A 21,226-nucleotide genomic window follows, 5' to 3' on the forward strand; every position below is an offset into this window, starting at 1 on the left:
CCTTGCTTGGACTCGTAAAAACTCTGCTCACTCTGGCTCGTAGGTAATAACACATGGATCGAGGCCATGTCTTTTTTATCTTTAAATATCTCGCTTCGGATAATGGTACGCACCCCTTCAAACTCGAACGCCTAGGGTAAACAAATTCGAAAGGTAGATGCTTGGCCAAGTCGGTCTTTAGCATTGTAAACGCTCAAGCATGTTGTCCAGAATACTATCGATAATTTAAGGAATAGTACAGATTATTTTACCCCTGGTCACATTCTTTTCCAGCAGCTCATGGGCCTCCTGAATCTGCTCCCATGAAAGGACCTTGTCCACAAACACCTTGAGCTCACCAGTCTCAAACTGTGGCAGACACTCCTCCAGCCTATCGCGCAGCATCCCCTGGTACTCCTCGTCGCGGGCCCGGAGGGTGCTCCCCTCGATGCGCAGACGCTTGAACAGGAGCTGGGCGACGTTGACCTCCTTGACGACGGCGCCGCTCAGCAGGCCGAGGCAGACGATCCTGCCCTCCTGCGCGGCCGCGTCCATGTTCTTGGAAAAGTAGTCGGCGCCGACAAAGTCCACAATCAGATCGACCCCCCGCCCGCCCGTGGCGCGGCGCACCTCTTCGGCCCAGTCCTGCGTCTTGTAGTTGAAGGCGCCGTCGACCCCCAGCTCCTCCCGCAGGAATGCACACTTGTCATCGGACCCGGCCGTGCTGAAGACGGCTCCGGCTCCGGCCCGCCGCGCCAGCTGCGCACCGGCGATGGACACGCCCGACGCCCCCGCGTGCCACAGCACCCTGTCGCCCTTGGCGAACCCGCCCACGAGGTGCAGCGCCTGCGTCGCCGTGATGAAGGTCTCGGGGATGCCGGCGGCCTGCTCGTGGGTCAGCCCGGCGGGCTTGTGCATGAGCATGCGGGCGCTCACGGCGATGTACTCTGCGTAGGCGTCGCCGTAGGCCAGGCCAAAGACGGCGTCGCCCTTTTTGAAGGGGATGCCGTCTGCGTCGGTGGACGCCGAAGCAGAAAAGTCGCCCAATGATTCGATCACGCCGCTGAACTCGACGCCGAGCGTCTTGGGCGCCTGCGGAGGGAGCGGGTACTTGCCCTCGCGCTGCAGGAGGTCCATCCGGTTCAGCCCAAAGGCCGAGACTTTGACCAGGACCTGGCCCGCGCCTGGGGTCGGCCTCGGGGTCTCGGCGTTGATGAACAGGGCGGATGCGGGACCGGCGCCGCCGCGGACATCTTTGGGAGGGGAGTGCGAATTGCGGTCAGCGGGGCTGTAACCCGACTGATGTAAGTGATCGGGATGAGGGCCTGGCTTGGCTTTGGGACTTACCGACTGCTTTCATCGTTTCGGGCATTTTTTGGAACCTTGTTGATTTGCTACTATTCTTTGACCGCAAAGATGAAGAATCTATGTTTCGTTTCGCGATCAGAATTACCCGATGCTAATTACCGTGCCAATGAGGTCAGATTTCCACTGGTTTTGTGTGTCTCTATAGTGCGCTTACAAATGACGTACATCTACAATATTCCATTCACGTCCCCGCTTGTTCTCTTTTGGTGATGGATCCGATATTTGGGTCCGATTCCCAATCAACTTCAAGGTTCGTCATGTCCAAACAGCTCCCGATCTTGTTGCAGTCGTTGCTTTAACCTCAACATTTAAGGGTTCATCTGAGATGGCGGCTTTTCTCTCGACTTTCTATCCATACTTATCTTATCCTTTATAGAAATCCACCATCCAATCTCGACCTTTCAGCCCATCGCTGATAGCCGCACCCGTATCGCTCAGGATATCGCAAACCATGATCAGGAAAAAAATCATGAACTGTATCTAAAAACAGAGCAAGGCATTTTTGGCCGGTGTTCCTATCTGGCTTCACCGGAGAACTTTCGCATCTTTAATATGTCGGAGATTTTGTGTGCCCGAATTAGATATCGCACCAAGTCTAGCTGAGAAGCTATACTTGATAAAATAACATATTAAATACAACGCTCGGGCAAGCCTGGCAACGCTGAAAATACCATCTTGCCGGCTAAAGATGGTAGCAGCATTCCAAGCACCAAGTATATAAAGAAGCATCAATGACATACCGGAAGCTACGGAAGTGCCAATTTGCAGTGGAAAAGCTTAGCCGTATGCTATTTATTGTCGCCGGAAGGGTCCGTTTAAGGTTGACATTGTTAGGGTAGAGAGGCGTTTACAAGCCTGCAAATAGACGTGCCAATGGTCCATTTATCTTGGGCGCAGTTATAAATCAATAATAACAATTCAGTAAGCTTCATTGGATGGAATGAAAAGAATCTGCTAACATAGGTGAACACGAGATGCTAGACTAGAACTACTTGGTTCTAGAACTATGCGAATCCGTTTCATAAACTCATGCTTCCAGTGTTGCAAAAAATATCAATGTATAACCGACTGGGTAATGATAGACATAACATGCAGCCTCCAAGCAGACCGTACGCCACACAAATCAAGCTGTCGTCAAAGCCAAGGGCGGGCTAAACATCGTGTTTTGAGCTTGCTTTCAGCGTGGACCACCAACTAAAGATAGCTTGCAAGCGGTGCTTTCGGGAACAACCAGGTCGGAAGCGCGCCTTGACAGCAACTTAAGAGCGCAGATAATGTCTAGTTTTCCTCCCCACAAAGTTCAAGGACATAGCATAACAATTAAGAGAGGACTTGTGCCGGGTTTAAGCCTACCTACGGCTACTTTTTTACCTCGCAAAACAGTGTTGCATGGAATTTTTAATTGACACCCGGGGGTAACCTCCATAGAAACAAGCCAGGCAAGGAGCGATAGGCTACGACTGACGATCCCCCACCACGCGACGTCGCGCAACTTGCAAGAGATGGGAATCTGTTCAGGCCGTGCGCATCGCAACGTCTTTTTTCCCCCATACACCGACTCTGTTTCTTGGATGGGGTGATCACAAGGTCCAAGTGCTAGAGAGATGCACTGAAGATTTTCTTGGTGTGGAACAACAAACGTTCGTCCAAGCACGCATCATCCCAAAGTCGCGTCAGAGAAACGAAATGAAATCAAAGAAAAAAAAGCAAAGCAAACAAAAAACGCGCGATCGGCTGGGTTGCGCGGGACGACGGCTTATTTTTCCGGGTAAAAAGCTGCGGGCGGCTAAATTTCAAGTGAGGGATAAAAAGAGGGACAAAATAAGAACCTTGCATACTTGATGTGATGGTGGAAATTGGAGGATTTGACAAAAAAAAGAACAGAGAGAGAGAACAAATAGCACAACTACTACATCACCATCACAACTCACTCCGTCACGAGCAAGATTTGATTAACCCGACGGCTACTTGTCCATCACCTCTACGCAAATGACAGATGATAGCTTATCGCAGTAATCCCAATAGTTGTATTTCTTATGGGGCAGATATGGGACGCCAGTTGTACTGTAATTTCGTCGTCGCCTATATAGCTATGTACGCACGTACATTACGATTCAAGAGGTAACTTCAGGTTATCGCCGTCTTTTTTTCCTCGGGGTGCGTTTCCAGCGCCATGCCCAATCAATGTCGCCCCGTCAAGCAGGTGGGTTAGGTACGTATAAGCGAGGTCGAAAAAAAAAAACGAAAAAAAAAAATTAAATAAATAAACGTAAGGCGATTCCCGCAACAAAGGTGGCCGCAAAGCTGATATAAAGCCAGAAAAAACAGCAATAATATATCATTGTCAATCCAACGTCCAACCTTTTTTTTTTTTTTTTCTCTCTCAAGCAAATGCATTATGGACCACTTGTTAATATCGTGTTAGATGTGTATGATCTGAGGTTTCAAAGATTATCGTACGTATCTATTTACTGTTAAAATAACTGTCAATGTTACATTGCTGAATCTGTCACCGTCGGGCCTTGAAGTTTGCCATCAAGAACACAAGTCACTTGTCACTATGTTACTCCCCTTGGCCGACGATCCGGCTTGTTCCTTACGCAACGTTTCAGTGGCAAACCGATCGAACTAGCATGTGAAGGTTAATTAAATAATTACTTGTCAAGAAATAGAAGCATGCACCGAGTTACAGACAAAGTAAAGGAAAGAAATTTCCCGTCTTGCCTGTTTGCCCGTTTGCCCGTTGACCGCTTGAACAAACCAAGGCAAATTGACCAGCCAAGACCCCTGCCGAGATCTTGTCGTTGTTGTTTGCAACTTTTGTTCGCCTACCGGCCCTCCCTTGCAGTGGACCCTGTCATCCCAAGTTGACTCGGCATGGAAATTGTCCATGAGAGGATACGAGCGAGAAATTACCCAAGCTCAATATCTCTCTTGGCCACGTCAATTTTGATATGATACTTGTGCTTCCAAGCCTTGGGGCATCCATCATTGGTGTAGGTACAGCACTGTACAATGCTTCTTCGCCTGTATCCGCACAACGGACGAAATGGTCCAGCGACCACCCGATCTAAATCTATCCAATCTTGCCAGCCATCTCTCCATGGCTTGATTTGCCTTCACGCCAAGTCAACGAACCCGGGAGCCTTGTGGAACTCGGCCGGCGGCGGCAAGGTTCCAGAACATCAACTACAGTACGGAGTAATTGCGGAGGAGAATAGCCCCGGGAGATGAATGATCAGGAGAGTTTCAACCAAGGATACATACCGGTACTGTACATACTTCGTACAAGCCAATACCGAGACTTGATTATCACCCCCCGACCAACCTTGTACCAAAAAAGGGAAATGGCTGGCATTCGTGATGAGAGAGGGAGGGAAAAAAAGGAGGTAATTCAGGGGACAATAGGAGAATAGGCCGAGAAGACAAGCCTTGAAGCGACAAAAAAAAGCCCGTCTACCGTGGCTTGTGCTTTTGGCAATTTGCAGCTGCGGTTCCCTACAGTACGTATGCGATGTGAAATCACAAGGAAATATCGACAGCTCGCTCGTCCTCTTCAACACCAAATCATCGTAAAAAATGGGCCTGCACTGTTCCTGTGGCTGATTGCTTCCCGGAAATCATCACCTGCGGACCAAGCCAATAAGAAGACTCCAGCCCCCACCATAACCCCTGAGCTGAGGTTCCATTAAGGACCTTATTGGGAACCGGAAGGAGACCCTTGGGGCCCATCAACCAACGGTCTTTGTCCACAAGTGAATCAGAGGCGTACCTTATTGGCGACACAAGAAATTATGTCATTGACAGATCAGAAAAAGGAAACAAAAAGACAAGAAATTCAAGACAAGAACACAGCCCCCCAGCCCCAGATCACTAGCGTCAAGGAGAAAGCACACAAATGTTCGCCGTGGCTTTTTTTTTCTTTCTTTCTATTGTTCGGTGGTTTAAGTTTTGCTCACAAAAATCTAGGCTCCCTGGGCTTCGCGCGAAGGAGAGGAGAGGAGAGAAGAGGCGCCCAACCCCGGTAAGCTCATTTCCGGAGTGGACCCACCACACCCACTTTGTCAACCCATAGCATCCTGGAACTGCAGCTTAGTGCAGACCAGCAAAGAGCTGGGCGGTGGGAAATCGCATCGATACCCCTGCCTGTTTTGGCTGGTACCTGCAGCGAACATCAGTAGGAAACGCATTGAGGCTGCTTGCCGCCTGGGCAACCGTCCTGGTTGGCTGAAAAAGCCACTGGATACTTTTTCGTCAGCAGGCCAGAGGTGTCATCCAAGCCCTTGAACTGCAATGCGAACTGGCTTTTGGAGAGACTGAAAGGCGGTACAGTCGCAACAGGAACTGCAGTTCAAGATGTTCACCTGACAAAAGCGCGACTCACACAACAATCGGTTCGGTGCCTCAAGTAGGCAATAGGTACCTAGCTTACTAGGTATGGTAAGCTGGTCGCCGGTGTAGCCCAGTCGGAAGCGCCCGACCCTTACCTAGAGGTTGTTGGTCAATGCTTTTCGATCTGCTCAAGAAATAAAACGATAAAAGAAGAAGCAATAAAAAGAAAAGAGAAAATCAGGAGCAAATTGCAGATTGCAAGTGAGGCGTGTCGAAATCCACCACATCTCACCCCATCACACACACACCCTTTCAAGTTAAACAAATCTTTAACGCTTTACCGAAGCCGCCCGCCCAGAAAACGCCCTACTGGGGGAGGATTAGCCCAGGGCTCAGCTTCATGATTTGACGCCTGCCCGAGATGAGTCTCCTCAAGCCCACCAGGGGAAACTGGGTCCTGAGATGACATCCCGCCGGGTCCAGGTCACAGTGTTTCTTGGGTCTTGGGGGGCTCTTTTTTTCTGTGCCCACAAACTTGCTTTACTTTGCGTGCGGGTGGCGCGCGCCTCTATTCGGTCGGCCTCTGGGCGTTGGACCCTTGTCGGTCGACAAACCCGCCCCCCCCCCCCCCCCCCTACCACCACCGCACACTACCAGATGCTGGGTTACTGTAGGCATCGCGTCCGGCCCACGGTGGGTGTCAACCGACGAACACCCGTCAAGCCAGCCAGCCCATTCATTCACGGTCCACCCCTGGTCGCCCATTTTTCATGGGTCTAAGCTGACGATTGACACCTCGCCCCGGGTGGTAGCAAGTGGGTGGGAATTAACTAGATTGACTCTGTTTTTGCATATAAGAAATTGGTCGCTCACCTCCGCTCTTCTTTCTCTCCCTCCTTTCTCTCCTCACCCACACACGCTCGTTCGAAGCCTAATACACCCTGACTTTTTAGTCAATTTCACTCGTTATCCACGAACCAAACAAACCAACAGTCTTTTAGACTCTAATCCTCCAAGCTCCTTTTTAAGAGTTTTTAATTCACTCCTTTAAACGACCCTAAATCAGTCAAAATGCAGTTCTCCGTCGCCGCTGTCCTTGCCTTCGCCGCTGCCGGCGTTTCGGCCCACGCCTTCAACAACGGCACCCAGACCTACGTCACCGAGGTCGTCACTGCCTACACCACCTTCTGCCCTGTGGCCACTGAGATCACCGCCGGCGGCAAGACCTACACCGTCACCTCGGTATGTTGTAACTGTGCTCCATTTGCCTCAGATCGGAAGTCAAGGGGAATGCGACGGGATCTACAAGGCCCGCGATCCCTGACCCACGATCATATAAACATGACACCTTGCTAACCAAACACCCTCCAGGCCACCACCCTGACCATCACCGACTGCGCTTCTGGCTGCACCGTCACCAAGCCCGTCTACACCTCCAAGGTCGTCGACTGCAAGACCTGCAACGGCACCGCCGCCGTCCCTCCCCCGGCTGTCCCCACCAAGACCGGCTCCGTTCCCGTTGTCCCCGTCCCCGTCGGCACTGGCTCCGCCACCGTCTCCAAGCCTCCCTCTGTCCCCACCGCCGCTGCCGACAAGCTCGCCCTCTCGGGTGCTGCTCTCGCCGGTATCGTCGGCTTCGCCGCCCTCCTGTAAATTTCCCACCGCTTTTAAACGGTCTCATCGCCGTCGACTCAACCAACCATGCTAGCCTCGCGGGTTTTGTAACGAGCTAGCGCCAGCTGTTTTCGACGGGATCACGATGGAGGAAGTGACGAAGATTACGACATTCTGCTTTGGGCTTTTGGCTTGACAATATTCTGCATCGCACTATGGAGTTTTGTACTTGAAGTTTTACAAAGGGCGCAGAAACGGCCACGCGCATGCAAATCAGGGGAATGGGGTGGAACCATAGGAAACTGTTTCGTCTGTGTGGTTGGAAACTCTTTTCTTGGGGTTCAAAGAGCTGCTTATCCCGCGCAGAGAGGATCATTGGTCTTTTTTAAACGTGTGCTGCGGTCTCTGAGAAATCAAAATCAAAGCAAAAAATACAAAAAAAACCTTGGGAAACGAAGATGTCTATGTTGCAAGAGCTAAACTTTTTGTTGTCCTATTTTGACAAAGTACATATAACCTAATTGAGCAACACTTTTTCGTGTCCCATTTCCAACCAGAAGGAAAACCTTCTTCTCACGATGTAGAACACTAAGCTTTCCGGCCACCCTTTGCTCACGTTGATCTCTGGTCGCATTGTTGGTTCGTTTCGGTGAAAATAGTTTCTTTTCTTCTTGGCAGGGTGGCTTGCATATATGGCGTCCCTGTCAACCACCAAAAAAATGTCTTGGTTGTCTGCAAGGGGAAAGAAGCAAACAATAAAGCAATAGTGGCAAGCCTTATGTTTTACATGCAGGAAAACCACGTCGACGAAAATCATGCTGCCCGTCACCTCCCCAAGACTTTCAGCTGTCCGTTCTAAATTCGGAATCATCATCTGTGATTTGATGTCTGTTAGGTTCGAAATTAACTCAGCGAGCTAACCCCCATCTTGACCTACGAAAAAAAAAAAAAAAAAAAACACATACTGACCATTCAGAGGACAGGGGAAATATCTCCCTAGTTGCGGTCCGTCGACTGGTCCATCACCCAAACTACTCAACCCCGTACTTACCATAATCTAGGCCCTCCGGAGATAATGCGCCGATGACGATGGCGTACCAACGGGAAGGGTAACCAATTTCCTTGTAACGTCTGTCTTTTTCTCCTACGGAATTGTGAGCTATATATTTCTTTTTTATCCCTTAGTTGGGTTGCTGCTGGCCGACTCCCACCGTATTTTTTTTTCGTCCCAACTTGCCAAGTAAGCTCACTACTCTGATGTGACGGAAGCCTTTTCTCTTATCTTTTTCTTGTCTTGTTTCGTTTAACACCTATTCCCTGCTCTTTTTGCTTTCTTTTCCCTAGTCCAGCCCCCCTTGAACCATCCCAAGTAAACAACAGATCGATCATGTCATCTGAACTTGACATAGTATGTGACGTAGGTAATCCTTTATCTGTAACTGGCTACAGGAACGTCCTTTTTGCTTCTTGTGTTATTCGTCATGGAGCCACAGATCAAGAGCAAGTACTTGAACATCACACATTCTCAAATGGGTACATTTCGTCAAGATGGTTTTTTTGTGCTGCATTAGGACTGACTAGATTGGAACGAGGCACCACGATCACATCTTTTCCTAGAGTCCAAACGCAAATGCATCTCTGATCTCCATCTGCTCTTCCTGTCAACAATTCAACGCCTCTCCGTCCTCTATTCACCTCCCACCATATCTCCACCGATATCAAGGCAGAGACAGACTAAAGATTAAATAAAAAAATGCCCGTGCATCATTATCTCACTCCTATGCAGGAAATGCTCGCATGCTTCAGATTAAGTGAGAACAAAGAAAAAGGGAGGGAAAGGGCAATACAGGCACAAAACCAGAGCTTCGAAAAGCATAGCTTTTGACAACATGTCATGTCGTAAGGTCAAAGTTTAATACGCAAGCAGCCACTCTATGTGGCCAAAAAAGCGCCCCTGAATGCCTGTGAAAGTATCAAAGTGGACGATGAGTCTAGATGGTAAAAGCAGTGAAATTATGCCTTCCGACCTCCCAGGTTATTAGCAGCTTGTGCGGCCTTGGCGGCCTGGACAGCCCTGAGATGCCTAAGCTTCTCCTGCAGTGCATTCCTTATATGCACCCTGTCATCGTTAGTCGCAGTACGTAAAGCGTCAATGGTGAGTCTGAGTGACAACTCGGATGTCGTATCGATAGGGCACCGTGCTTGCGGGGGATGAGGCAGACAGCAGTTATCACAGAACCTTCTCAGCCCCGACTCGACAGCTGGCTGCTGTCTTACTGCTGTTGGCCCGGCGGTCCCATTGAGCCCTCCTGGGGGTTGAGGGTAGATTGGTGGCTGTCGGAGGGAGGGTAATGGCTGTTGGACAGGTCGGTTTGAGAGTTTGATTTGTATTCCGGGGGTGCCGGCTCTTCCTTGAGGCTGGAGAGCACGGCTGTAGTTTCCGGAGATGTAGTCAGGTATGGGAACGGCCGTGGTGGAGATGCGTCCGGGGTTTGGAGGGAGCTGTTGGACTGCTGGATTGGAGATTTCTGTTTTGTGTCTTTGTCAGTATGTTTAGAGGCCAATTTGACAGGGTCGAAGACGCCAGTAGAGTCAAAAGTTTGCAAGTCCGCAGCGCTTGCGTCGGGCTCATAACTCTGGCTGTTGTTGAATCAGATGCAGCTGTCGGGTCCTCGCCAGCAGTCGCCTTGGATGCTGCCGGTAGAACTTTAGTCCTCCTACGCCCTTGCCCCTTGGGCGTCTCGGGCGGGGATTTGGGGGATTTGGTCTTCGGGGTTCGCGGGGCTCGCGACTTGGCTGGAGATTTGACTGGCGTCTTCACTGGAGTTTTTGCCGTGGTCTTCTTGAGTGGAGTCTTGACTAAAGACGCCCCTTGTCTGCGCCTTTTCTTTGCTGGCGTACCTTTGAGAACGGGGTTTCCGTTCCTATCGAGCTCCTCATCACTGCTCTCATCGCTGTCGGCAGCCGATTCCTCTTCATTGGCAACGAAATCCTCATCCTTTTCAGATTCGCTTTTTTGGCCTTCGTTCTCGTTGGCCGCATACGTCACATTCTAATAAGAGCACAATCGTTAGTCGCACATTACAGTAACAGAGAAACAAGCTTGTTTTGCCTCACTCACCTGACGTCGGCGGCCGCCACGACCGTACACCTGGGCGTTCTTTTCAGCCTCGCGTTGGGCCAACAGCTCACGCTCTCGTATAATCTCATGCCACGCGGTTGAGTCCATAACATCAGTGCCGGTTTCAGCAACCTCGAGGTCGTCTGCCAAAGTCCCTTTGTCGTTCCGCCATACGCGAGCCAATGTGAACTCGCGGTCTGGCTTCTCACTATCATTGAGCTCGGGGTTGACAAGGTGGGAACGGTCCAGTAGCTTTTCGATCGAGGTGTCATCGTACTTGATAACTTCTTTTTCATTATCATCGTTGAACAATTGCTCAGCTCCATGCTTCAAGATCGACTCCAAATCGTCGGGCGCTGCCTCCTCGTCGTCCATGGCCTCGATCAGTACGTGATCCAGCGCCATCTTTTTGCGTCCGATTTGCATAATCTTCTCCTCGACTGAACCCTTTGTCATAAGCTGAAAGCAGAGGACCTTGTTCATTTGGCCGATTCGATGGGCGCGCGATAGCGCCTGCAAGTCCTGATGGGGATTGAAATCCGGGTCCATAATGATGACGGTATCAGCCGTAGCCAAGTTGATACCAACTCCGCCAGCACGAGTAGACAGCAGGAACGCGAAGAGCTCAGAGCTGGGAGCGTTGAACTCGTCGATCCGCTTCTGTTTCTCTAAGCTGCTCATAGTTCCGTCGAGACGTTGGTACAGGAAACCTAGACCGGCGAGAAAGTCCTCAATGATATCCAGCTGATCAAGGAATTGGCTGAAAATCAAGACACGGTGGCCCTTTTCCTTAAGCTTGGGAAGCATTCGACTGAGGAGAACAAGCTTTGGAGACGCCTCGATTAGATTGCGCTGCATCGTCTCAGGGTCGAGAGTTGTATCTTCGACGTCACGACTGTAAACAAAAGGATGACAAAGACATTTGCGCAGCTGCATCAGGATGTTGTTGAGAGAGCCTCGCTCCTTGACGCCCATCTTGTTCTTTGCGAAAATAGCCTGGATCAATTGTGGACTTTTGGTCATTATAGACTTGCAGAGCTTTTCCTGAACAAATGACATGGTCACCGGAACGATCACCTGTCCCATAGGCGGCAGGAACTTGAGTACTTCAGCTTTGGTGCGCCGCAAAAAGTACGGCTTGATTTCATCATGCAGTTGAGGGATGTTTTCTTTAGTAAGCTCTGCAAACCTCTCATCCAGCTTGGCTGCGTTCTTGCTGCTGTCGATGAACTGAACCAAATTAAACAGTTCCCTTTTGTTGTTTTGAAGTGGCGTTCCCGTAAGGAGTATACGGAAGGGGATTTTCATGGCCCTCAACGCAACGTAAAGTATGTTTTGGTCGTTCTTCAGTCGTTGACCCTCGTCGACCACCAGGGCTTTCCAATGCACATTTTTGAAGTAAGTGCGAGTTGACATGTCGGAAGCAGAATCGTAAGACATGACGACCACATGAGCCTTCATGTTGTCCCTCCCATCTGGAAACAACTCGTTCCTAAGCGCAAGGTCCTGGGGCACTTTTCCTCCATGGTAGCAGACTACTCGCAAGTCCGGTACCCACTGCTTGATCTCTCGTCGCCAGTTGGGGCATGTCGAGTTGGGAACGACAACAAGGAACGGCCAGCATTTGGGCTCATTCAGCGCAAGCGCCGCCATGAAAGCACAGATCTGGATAGTTTTGCCGAGACCCATCTCGTCAGCGAGCACACAGCTCCTCAGCTTGTAATAGTTCCATACTAGCCAGTCGACGCCTTCAACTTGGTAGCCCATCAGCTTGCAGCCGGAAGCTAAACCCTCAGGCTGCTTTTGGATCGATGGGTAGGGATCAAGGGCGCGCCACTGCTTCATGCGCGCAAGCATTGTGCTGTTGCCGACATCCTCAAAGTATTTGCCAGCTACCCATTCGCAATACGCTTCTTTGAAGGCGTTCCACAATCTGGGCTTATCCTTGGACGGTGGAGCGTCCCAAACAGTATCGCTGTATGGCAGGCCTTGGAACTTGACCCGTACCTGCTTAACCTTGGAGATCTTGGCCAAAGCATCTTGTTTCGAGTAGGTGCTGTCAGAGCCGTTTTGGTACCTGACAGCCAAGATGATGTCTGGCATCAACCATTCTTCGGGGATAGCAGCGTCTGTGTCGGCCGCAGGAGGAGGCGCGTCGCCATCATTCCGCTTGGCAAACGATGCTCGCATGGTACCGTTAACCACACCATACACCCAGGCCCCTGGTAGCCATGTGCAATGGGCATGGGATTTGGTCGCCCATTTCACCAAATACTCCTTGACGTCGTCGCTTAGAGCGCTAAAAGGTTGATCTTTATGACGCTCCATGTCAGCAGGCCGCCACGCCACCAAAGCTTCAATTTTGTCGGTGATATCGAGACAATCTCTGCATTTATGGTCGATAGTGTATTCCGCAAGGCGGTTGGCACGGATGGCCTCTGTATCGTCTGGGTCCTCACGCTTGTCCACTCGAGGCAGATGCTCGTAGTGATACGCCCGTTTGCACTTAGCACAGCGGAACAGAACCACTTCTGCGTTGTTGATGAGGTTAGCCGGAACCGGCGTGACAGGATCCTCCCCGTTGTTGGCAATGCGGATCTTTTCTTCTGCTCTGCCCGTGAGCTTGGGCGAGAATTCTTTACAAGCTTTCCCTTCTTCGTTGCAGCCCTGACATTTGTCATGCCGGGGGGCGCCATCTCTTTTCCGATAAAACCCAATGCAAAAGCGACATTGCAGTACAAAATCGCCTGGGCCGATTTTGGTGGCACGATGCTCTCTGCCAGCCCGATAGCCGATACATGTTTTATGGTAGGCAAAGGAGCATCCTTGACAATGTATCAGGATTCCTTTTTGAGCGTTATGGCCGACCTGTCCACACGTGTCGCACATGGTTGAGTGCACCGCGTTGAACTTCTCGTCTTGAACTGGTTTAAAGACTTCCTTGATACTGATTACCTTGGGCGCACCCGCATGCTTGTCTTCGACGTAGAAAGATTCGTCGTCGTCGTCACCCAAGCCCCTCACATCCATTGACTTCGTCGTCTTGTTGGTCCGACCTGACCGTCTAGTTTCGAACTCGATGGAGGCCTCACGGAAGCTGTGGCGAGACGGTCGTCCCCTTTGCTTTTTCGGCTTGACAGGTAGGACATCTGAAACAATGATAGGGTAGTCGCTGTCGCTTTTTGCAAGTTCGTCTGCCTCGGAATCTTGGTCATCTTGTGCTTGACTCCGTCGGGTGGCTTCTTGGGTTTTGGTTCTTAGGCTGCGCTTAGAACCAGAAGGCGCAACTGAGGCCGATGACCGAACAGTGACCTTGGTGCGCCTTGTGGTATTGCGCGTAGAGATTCTGGATGAGATCCTATTCGAAGAACGGCGTTTCTGACTTGGATGGCGCTTGAAAACAACGTCATCGTCGTCATCGTCATCATCGTTGTCCTCATCTTCATCTTCATCCTCATCATCATGATAGCCGATGTCCAGATCATCGTCGTCTGCGGGCTCATTGATCTGATACGTGGCACTGTCGTAATCTGAGTCATGCCTGACTTTCCGCCGTTTGGAACTGCGGTGCGGGTAGGTCTCGTCCATATTGTCTGGATCGCGAAAACGATTCAATGCCACGCGACCGTTCTCAAGACTGCAAAGTTCTTGATAAGACACCTTTGAGGTTGTTAGTTATTGGAAAAGTAGAATTTGAGTTTCGGCAAGTGCGAAAAGTGAAGGACAACTGAGTGTATGGCAGCGCAAGGGGCCAGGCTCCTGGCAGGGGGAAGAGTAGATAAGTCAAATGTGATACGAGGAAAACCAATTTGAAAAGCGCAAGTCGAAAATCGGCAAGCCGTGGAGTAAAAAAGCGTATGAAAATGGTTGATGAAGTGGTGGTCGGGAATTTGAAGCAAAGTAAAAGGTAGGTGATAAAAGGAATGGTAGGTAAGGTTGAGCCTGCCTCTTTTCCAATTTATTGATGCATAGGTTTGAAACACAAATTGTAGGCAAACGAGCAGCCCAAGTGGAAGCATATCACTCACATTTTCTGTTCGGCCATCATCATACTCAATTTTGAATAACCCAACACCCAGATCCTTGTTTACAGCTTTCACGTACTGGCTCGGCGGTGCCACATGATACTCTCCGTCCTTGAACCCCGTGAATGAAGGGATCAGAATCTGAAGCCGTTCATGGTTCCCGCTTGTGCTTGTACCCAGACTGTCGCAATAGCCACTGCTGTTGGCCTTGCCAACAATACTGCTGCTACTTCTACTGCTATTCTCGCCAATGCGCCGGCCAACCTCTGACTGGTCCTCGCTGCCGCTCTGCTCGTGGGTGTAATCATCACCATCCTCGTCGCCATCGTCGTCTTCGTCGCGACCTTTTTGGGCATGGTCGACATTCTCCTGCATCAAGCCGCCCGAGTTCGGTTGGTCACTCGGGAGGGGCGCATCTTCCATCACAACATCGGCCTGCAACGCTTGGAGAAGCTCGCCGGCTGTGGTTTCGGTGTCGACAGCTCCAATGTCATTGCTAGTAATAGGCGCATGTGGAGACTTTTGTTTAATATGTGTCGGACTGGGCTGTAATGACCCAAAGCCCTCGAATTCAGACTCGGAATCGAACAGGCCTGGGGACGCCTCGGGGTCTTCAAGGCCGGCCATGGTGGGCTAAGCTCTCGGATTAAGATTTTGGGCGATGGCGAACAACATTAATGACAGGTGAGGGCTATACGTTGATATAGCAGATTTGATTCGCGCTGAGTGTTGCTAGCTGCTGGTTGATGGCAGAGCAGATCGGGCTTTGCAATGGTAGCACTTGCTGTCGAATGTTGCTATATGAAGTTCAGTCGCGTAAAGTGCCGTACGTTTGGTGGACAAAGTTTCACGCGTTCAACATTGGATTTCGGTCTAGGTACAGTAGTGGGGGCATATCGGCATGTCGGGCAGGGGGTGAGGAAATATATGTGGGGCTTGTAGCCTATTCCGTCCATCCAGAGCTCATTTTTAATTCCGATCTATAAAATGATAAGGATAAGACCCTTGATCTTGATTTTTTTTTTTTTTTTTTTTTGTATGCTACGGAGCCCTCACAGCAGCTTCACGTTGAAAATCCATGGGTTGGGTGGGTTGCCAGTTCATGTTTTTCAAGAGGTCGCATACCTGAAGGCAACGCAAGCAACAAGCACAGAGCATCGCCCGCCACAGCCGAGTCTAGTGTATACTGTTGGTCAAATTGGGATTCCTCGCTTAGGACGCAGGACTAGCATCCGATGCGATGATGCAAAGTAGGCTTGCGCGCGCCTCCGGCTTGCGCACTCTAGGATCCATCCCAAGGTTCCAATGGATTCAGCCACTGGGCACGCGACAAGCGTCTTCCTTCTCGGCAATACACGATGGCCTACGCCGGTCTGAGAAAGCTAGACCGCAGGGCTTCAACAACTCGAGCCTCAGCTCTGCTTCCCTTACTAAGAGGAGTCTAGGAGCCAGAGGCCGTCGCGCAAAAGATGACCATGCGCCTTCAACTTTCAAGATCCGGAAGGGCAAGAAGGACATATCCCAGCCGCCCAAACAAAAGCCGATGACACGGGCTGCCCGATTCAACGATCCAAACAGCAACTTTGGAAAGAGGAGCCTCGTTTATCAGGTCCACAGTGGCCAGCTACGAAATGATATGGCCGCATTGCCTGAAAAGAAAATCAGCTCGTCTGATTCATCTGGCGACATCTGGGACAACTTGGAGAGAGCTTCCGCTGCGCAAAGCATGGGCAAGGGCAGGAAACCAAGAACACCAAAGTCCGTCTTTGGGTCAGAATCCCTGAGAATGAGCAGGCCAGACTCTGGTGAATTCGCACAGGCGTCTTCAGGGCGCTCAGATGTAAAGAGTGGCTTCTTGAAGGAGACGTTACGGCCCGGCAGAGATGTGAACCCATTTCGGCAGCTTGAAACACGGAGCGGACCTGAGAGCAGGATGGCCAACTCCTGGAGCGCGAACGAGAACCGCTATGATACAGAGCGTCCGCGAAGTGATGGTCGCGACCGAACCGAGCCAGCACGTTGGTCTGAGGAATCTTTCGACCTCAGAACCAATAACTACACAAGACCATCTTCGTATACCCCTAATAGGGGGTATGCCGATCACCTAGACCCAACCGTGACTTCGATACCATACACCACTGCAGCATCACAATTCCTGTACGGGAGGTCGGTAGTGGAGGAGACTCTGAGGTCGTCCAGGAGGAAACTTTACCACTTGTATATTTATGATGGCCTTAACCGCAGTCGGAATCCCAACGACGTGGTCATAGAGAAACTGGCTCAAAAAAGGGGCGTCAAAATCACGAAACTTGGGGAGGGACACCAAAGGCTGATGAGCAAGATGAGCGAGGGTCGGCCACACAACAATTTCGTCCTGGAGGCATCGCCCGTTCCGCAACCCCCGATCGAGGCACTTGGTCCCTTGTCTGAAGTGGCATCGAGACCTGGCTTTGAGGTTTCACTGGGTCACCAGACTGCGGAAGATCTAGAGATTAACGGATCCAGCAATTTTGTCGAGACAGAGGGAGGAAAGCACCAGCCCCTGGTTCTGCTTCTAGATCGAATTCTGGACCCCGGTAATCTCGGCAACATTCTGCGGACGGCCAGCTTTCTCGGCGTGAGCGCCGTGGTCATATCGCAGAGAAACTCGGCAACGCTGACCCCTGTGGCGCTCAAGGCGGCAGCAGGGGCGTCTGAGACCCTGCCACTTTTTGCGTGCGACAACCCCGCAAGCTTCCTGCACAACTCCAAGGAGTCCGGCTGGAAGATCTACGCAGCGGTGGCGCCATCCCGTTCGAGGAAGAAGAGCGAGCAGGACGTTTACGACATTGAAGATCTAGACCCGCTGGCCACGGACCCGTGCGTGCTCGTGGTCGGCAGCGAGGGCGAGGGTCTTCCGACAATGATCAAGACCAAATCTCACCACGCGGTAACGATACCAAATTCTTCCGGGGCACACACCATTGATAGCTTGAATGTCAGTGTTGCTGCAGGTCTCCTCTGCGGGGCTTTCTTGAGGGGAGTCATGAAGGAGAAGCACCCACGGCTTTCCCGTGGCAGCCAGAAGAGCGACGAAATGGGATTCTGGTAAATTTCCACGATTGCATCTGTATAATAATGTACCACACTGTCTACACACCCAGGATTGATACCCCCGTTCTTTCCCTTGTACCATCCTTGTATTTTATTTCATATTTCTTCCAGTCTAGCGATCAAATCATAAACATAGAAACTAAACTAAGACACGAATACTACATGATGCGACGTCGGCACCTACACTGAAATTCTCCGTCTTGGCCGACACTGACATGGCACTAAAGCCAAGGTTCACCCGAATTGTTCTCAATGACTTGGCGCGGCGTCTGGGATGTCTTTTTTTTCGAAGAAAAAAAAAAAAAAAAAAAAAAAACGACAGGTCGTTCCGCGCCACAGTGGTAATGGTTGCTTGTTTGACGTTTCAGCTGGCATATCCATCCCTGCAGTTTCGACTAACAGCCCAGCCTGACTTGAGTAACAACATGGAATACAAACAACCTCGGCCTTAGTGTATTTTGCTACCAGGAACACATTCGCGCTAATTACCGGAAGTCTCTTTTTTTTTACTTCTTAGTGAGGCAGAGTGAAGGGAAAAGGTCTCGAAAGTTTATATGGCAATCCCTCCCTTGCAATTTTTCGTTGTCTTGGTTATCTAGGTACCCGGCCTACACGTGGTAGGCTACCCCTAAATCCTACCAGGGGTCTTCAGGTAAACGAGGCCGGTTGAACGTCTGAAGAACTAATCTACAGTGGTAGCTCCCATGATCAGGGAACAAGCTTAAAAGAAAAGCAAAAGCACCACGTAATAACGTGCAATCCACTTAGTAGCATGTCCTCTACATCCGGGTAGTAGTTGTTTCGTGTTGACGTCTGCCCAATCGCGAAAGGTCGATCTGGAGGGAGCATCACCCATTTCGAGCAACCAGGGAAGACCCCCAATCAATACACCAACCCACCTCCACCGTGGACATGCCCACCTGCGTCACCCCCTTGCCGCCCAGTGACATTCTTACCCGATCCAGACGATGTTGCGAGAGATAGAGAAAAAAAAAAAAAAGGCTCCGGAGACATGACCTCAGCAGGCATCTGTTGGAGAACGAGAACTCTCAGGCAGGTTCAATCCAATCTTGAACTGACGTCTGGTTGCGCGGGGTGTCAACTCATGGTGAAATCGGTTGATGAGTCGTGATGAACTGTCAAAGGTTTGCGTACTTAAGGTCGTCGTCGTCCCGACTCTTGCATAATCTGAGATGATTCCCATCAGCCTTCATCCTCATCAGCTAAGCATTCAAGTGCTTCATTTCTATTCCAAAGTCTGCAATTTACTCGCCCTGGAGGCTTGATCATTTCATTGTAGAGATATACATTCTTTTTTTTTTTTCTCTTTTTTTTTTTTCTCCCCATAGTGATACACCCCCGTCTTTGCAAGTGCCACATCGTTTTCTTCTATTTTCCCCCCATATCATCGACAATGAAGGCCACAACCGCTCTCACCTTTTTGGTCGCCACACTGGCCTCTGCCAGCCCTACTGGCATCCTTGAAGACCGTCAGCTCCTCGGAGGTCGAGTCGGTGCCGTAGCCAAAGAGTTCACCATGGGGGGCTGCAAGCCGATCATCATGATATTCGCCCGTGGATCTACCGAGATCGGCAACATGGGGGCCATCTGCGGTCCACCCACCGCCAACGGTGTCAAGGCCAAGTTTGGAGCTGGAAACGTTGCCGTTGAGGGCGTTGACTGTGAGTTTCAAGGTGCTCTGGATAGAAAGAGAAGGAGGAAGACAATAGGAGAACAGAAAAAAAGAAGAAGAAAAACAGGGAGAAAGGAAAATGAGCATCACATATGCAGAGTTAAAAACCCGGTATGCTGACCACAAATTCTCTTGTACCACACAGACGCCGCTGGCCTTGCAACCAACTTCCTCCGCGGCGGCGCCGACCCCGTAGGCATCACCGAGATGAAGCGACTGATCGCAAAGGCCAACGCCGAGTGCCCGGACTCGATGCTCGTGGTGGGCGGCTACTCGCAGGGCGCGGCTCTGACGCACCGGGCCGTGGAGAACCTGCCGCAGGCACAAAAGAACCAGATCAAGGCGGCATTCACGTTTGGCGACACCCAGAAGCAGCAGGACCGCAACCAGATCAAGGGCTTCCCCCGGGAAAAGACAAACATCATTTGCCAGCCTGGTGACCTCGTCTGCGTCGGCACCCTCACCATCACCCCGGCCCACCTGAGCTACGGCGTCAGGGCCAACGAACAGGTCGCCTTCATCACCAAGGCGCTAATGGCTGCCGGCGCCGGCGCCGCGCGATGAGCCGTTGTGAGAAAAAAAAAAAAGCTTCTGGGTTGATACATGTTCATGACTAAGGTAGCGTTGTTCTTGTTGTTATTTGGGGAGGGGCAACATCACTATATCCAGGTGGGGAGCAGAGTCGGCATTTGTTCTGGATATCGAAGGTTCCCTGTTTTTCTTCTCTTCATCTTCATCTTCACCATCATCTTCTTCTTTCCCTTCTCTTGCTGTTTTATTATTCCATTCTGGCCCTGTTTGAAACATCCCAGCCCGCGTTGAGCCCGCGGAATCGGCCCACAGCAGTTAGTTCCCTGTTTCCTGTTTTGTCACTCGCTTTACCCAAAAAAACAGAGATTTGTTTGCTGCATTGCATATGTTGCGAAGATTGCTCAGCCTTCGACATTGTATTCTTGGATAGATTCACAATACGAATAGACTTCTATTCCAAACAAAATTGTGGTTTGCTGTTTAAGATCGACACTGATGGGCTCACCTCATTCATGTCTTGCAAATACAAAGATAGACAGAAAATAAAAGAAGCCCCTTTAAGCATGGGATGCATGGTTGAAACTGTAGCCAAAACCCACTTGCCCCACGAATCGTAGGGACAAATCGCCATACGTGGTAGATCTGAGGTGGGATTCCCCATGGCGATCACACAAAGCCTTTTCAAACCTCGCATGGGTGGGAAAGGGCGGGGTATGTTGGTCTGAACAAAAGGCATCCAAGGCGAGTAAGACAAGAAGGATACTATTACTAGGTTGTCGCAATACGAATTTGGGTTCCCGCCGGTGTATCTCCATGGCAAACAAGCTTCTATCACAGCTTACTAGCGAAAAAAAAAGACGTTCGTGACTAAGGCTCGTTTAAGTTGTCGTACCTGTTATAGTCCGACGCACATTAGTTCATAACGGGTAACAGATCAAATAATAATCGGGGTCATTCCCGCGGAGCCAGCCGTTGGGAAAAAGAAGAATGAAAAGAATAAGAAATACGAATAAGCTTTGCACCCCCTTCGGAATTTCAAAGGCTGATGATCATAAGGGAGTTTGTCTGAACGTCTCAAAAACCTTAGACACGCAGACATAGGAGAATTTCCAGCGTCAGAGGAGGACGATTGTTCATCTTAGGTTAGCTACCCTTTCGGGTACCTACCGACGGGAGGGAACGGGGTAGCCGTAAGCCTAAAAGATCGGGCTATTAATTACCCTAGGCTAAGTGGCTGAACTTGTCTGTTTGTCTGCCTTGCTGCTTCAGCAAAAACCGTTTATCAAATTCTCGGATGCATCAAGCCATGCTGCATTCAAGTGTGCTCTCCACAGCAAAAATTGGTCGCTGGTTAACTTAAAAACCACCTGCAGGCTGCTGCAACAGTTGTCTATCGGTGGCTGGTTGGTGTGGTTTCTAGCGCTGGGTAATTGTGGGCTCTGTGGGACTCTCAGCTGTAGATTGACTCGA

At 50.5% G+C, this 21,226-nt stretch overlaps 6 protein-coding genes across 6 annotated transcripts; 3 read left to right on the plus strand and 3 right to left on the minus strand.

The window, feature by feature from the left end:
- Window positions 1–38: 38 nt before the first annotated feature.
- MGG_00738 (zinc-binding alcohol dehydrogenase domain-containing protein 2) lies at window positions 39–1,487 on the minus strand. The gene is made up of 2 exons (XM_003718214.1): window positions 1,327–1,487; window positions 39–1,232 (listed from the first exon to the last, which is right to left on the minus strand). The coding sequence occupies exons 1-2, from the start codon at window positions 1,349–1,351 to the stop codon at window positions 226–228; spliced, it is 1,032 nt and encodes a 343-aa protein (XP_003718262.1). The 5' UTR covers window positions 1,352–1,487; the 3' UTR covers window positions 39–225.
- A 4,034-nt stretch (window positions 1,488–5,521) lies between these two features.
- Window positions 5,522–6,444, minus strand: MGG_17380 (uncharacterized protein; the record flags this gene model as incomplete). The annotated part of the gene is made up of 3 exons (XM_003718215.1): window positions 5,522–5,574; window positions 5,732–5,770; window positions 6,294–6,444. 3 exons carry the CDS (start codon window positions 6,442–6,444, stop codon window positions 5,522–5,524), a joined length of 243 nt encoding a protein of 80 aa, XP_003718263.1.
- Window positions 6,445–6,750: 306 nt separating this feature from the next.
- MGG_00737 (uncharacterized protein) lies at window positions 6,751–7,332 on the plus strand (the record flags this gene model as incomplete). The annotated part of the gene is made up of 2 exons (XM_003718216.1): window positions 6,751–6,921; window positions 7,051–7,332. 2 exons carry the CDS (start codon window positions 6,751–6,753, stop codon window positions 7,330–7,332), a joined length of 453 nt encoding a protein of 150 aa, XP_003718264.1.
- A 1,494-nt stretch (window positions 7,333–8,826) lies between these two features.
- On the minus strand, window positions 8,827–15,276 carry MGG_00736 (chromodomain helicase DNA binding protein 1). The gene is made up of 4 exons (XM_003718217.1): window positions 14,443–15,276; window positions 10,415–14,074; window positions 10,195–10,345; window positions 8,827–9,821 (listed from the first exon to the last, which is right to left on the minus strand). Exons 1-4 carry the CDS (start codon window positions 15,064–15,066, stop codon window positions 9,307–9,309), a joined length of 4,950 nt encoding a protein of 1,649 aa, XP_003718265.1. The 5' UTR covers window positions 15,067–15,276; the 3' UTR covers window positions 8,827–9,306.
- Window positions 15,277–15,485: 209 nt separating this feature from the next.
- On the plus strand, window positions 15,486–17,721 carry MGG_00735 (uncharacterized protein). Its single transcript, XM_003718218.1, has one exon. It carries the CDS (start codon window positions 15,680–15,682, stop codon window positions 17,528–17,530), a length of 1,851 nt encoding a protein of 616 aa, XP_003718266.1. The 5' UTR covers window positions 15,486–15,679; the 3' UTR covers window positions 17,531–17,721.
- A 1,225-nt stretch (window positions 17,722–18,946) lies between these two features.
- MGG_00734 (cutinase 1) lies at window positions 18,947–19,817 on the plus strand (the record flags this gene model as incomplete). Its single annotated transcript, XM_003718219.1, has 2 exons — window positions 18,947–19,214; window positions 19,371–19,817. 2 exons carry the CDS (start codon window positions 18,947–18,949, stop codon window positions 19,787–19,789), a joined length of 687 nt encoding a protein of 228 aa, XP_003718267.1. The 3' UTR covers window positions 19,790–19,817.
- Between the last annotated feature and the right edge of the window lie 1,409 nt (window positions 19,818–21,226).

Source organism: Pyricularia oryzae, chromosome 5 (genome assembly GCF_000002495.2).
Source record: "Pyricularia oryzae 70-15 chromosome 5, whole genome shotgun sequence".
Taxonomy (NCBI): Eukaryota; Fungi; Ascomycota; class Sordariomycetes; order Magnaporthales; family Pyriculariaceae; genus Pyricularia; species Pyricularia oryzae.

Coding starts and splice junctions, on each gene's coding strand:
- MGG_00736 (XM_003718217.1), bottom strand. CDS start 15,066: ATGGCCGGCCTTGAAGACCCCGAGGCGTCCCCAGGCCTGTTCGATTCC. Junction 10,346..10,414: donor GTGGCGGCCGCCGACGTCAG/GTGAGTGAGGCA, acceptor TGCTCTTATTAG/AATGTGACGTATGCGGCCAA. Junction 9,822..10,194: donor CGGAAACCCCGTTCTCAAAG/GTACGCCAGCAA, acceptor GACACAAAACAG/AAATCTCCAATCCAGCAGTC.
- MGG_00738 (XM_003718214.1), bottom strand. CDS start 1,351: ATGCCCGAAACGATGAAAGCAGTCG. Junction 1,233..1,326: donor CGAAACGATGAAAGCAGTCG/GTAAGTCCCAAA, acceptor CCCCTCCCAAAG/ATGTCCGCGGCGGCGCCGGT.
- MGG_00735 (XM_003718218.1), top strand. CDS start 15,680: ATGATGCAAAGTAGGCTTGCGCGCGCCTCCGGCTTGCGCACTCTAGGA.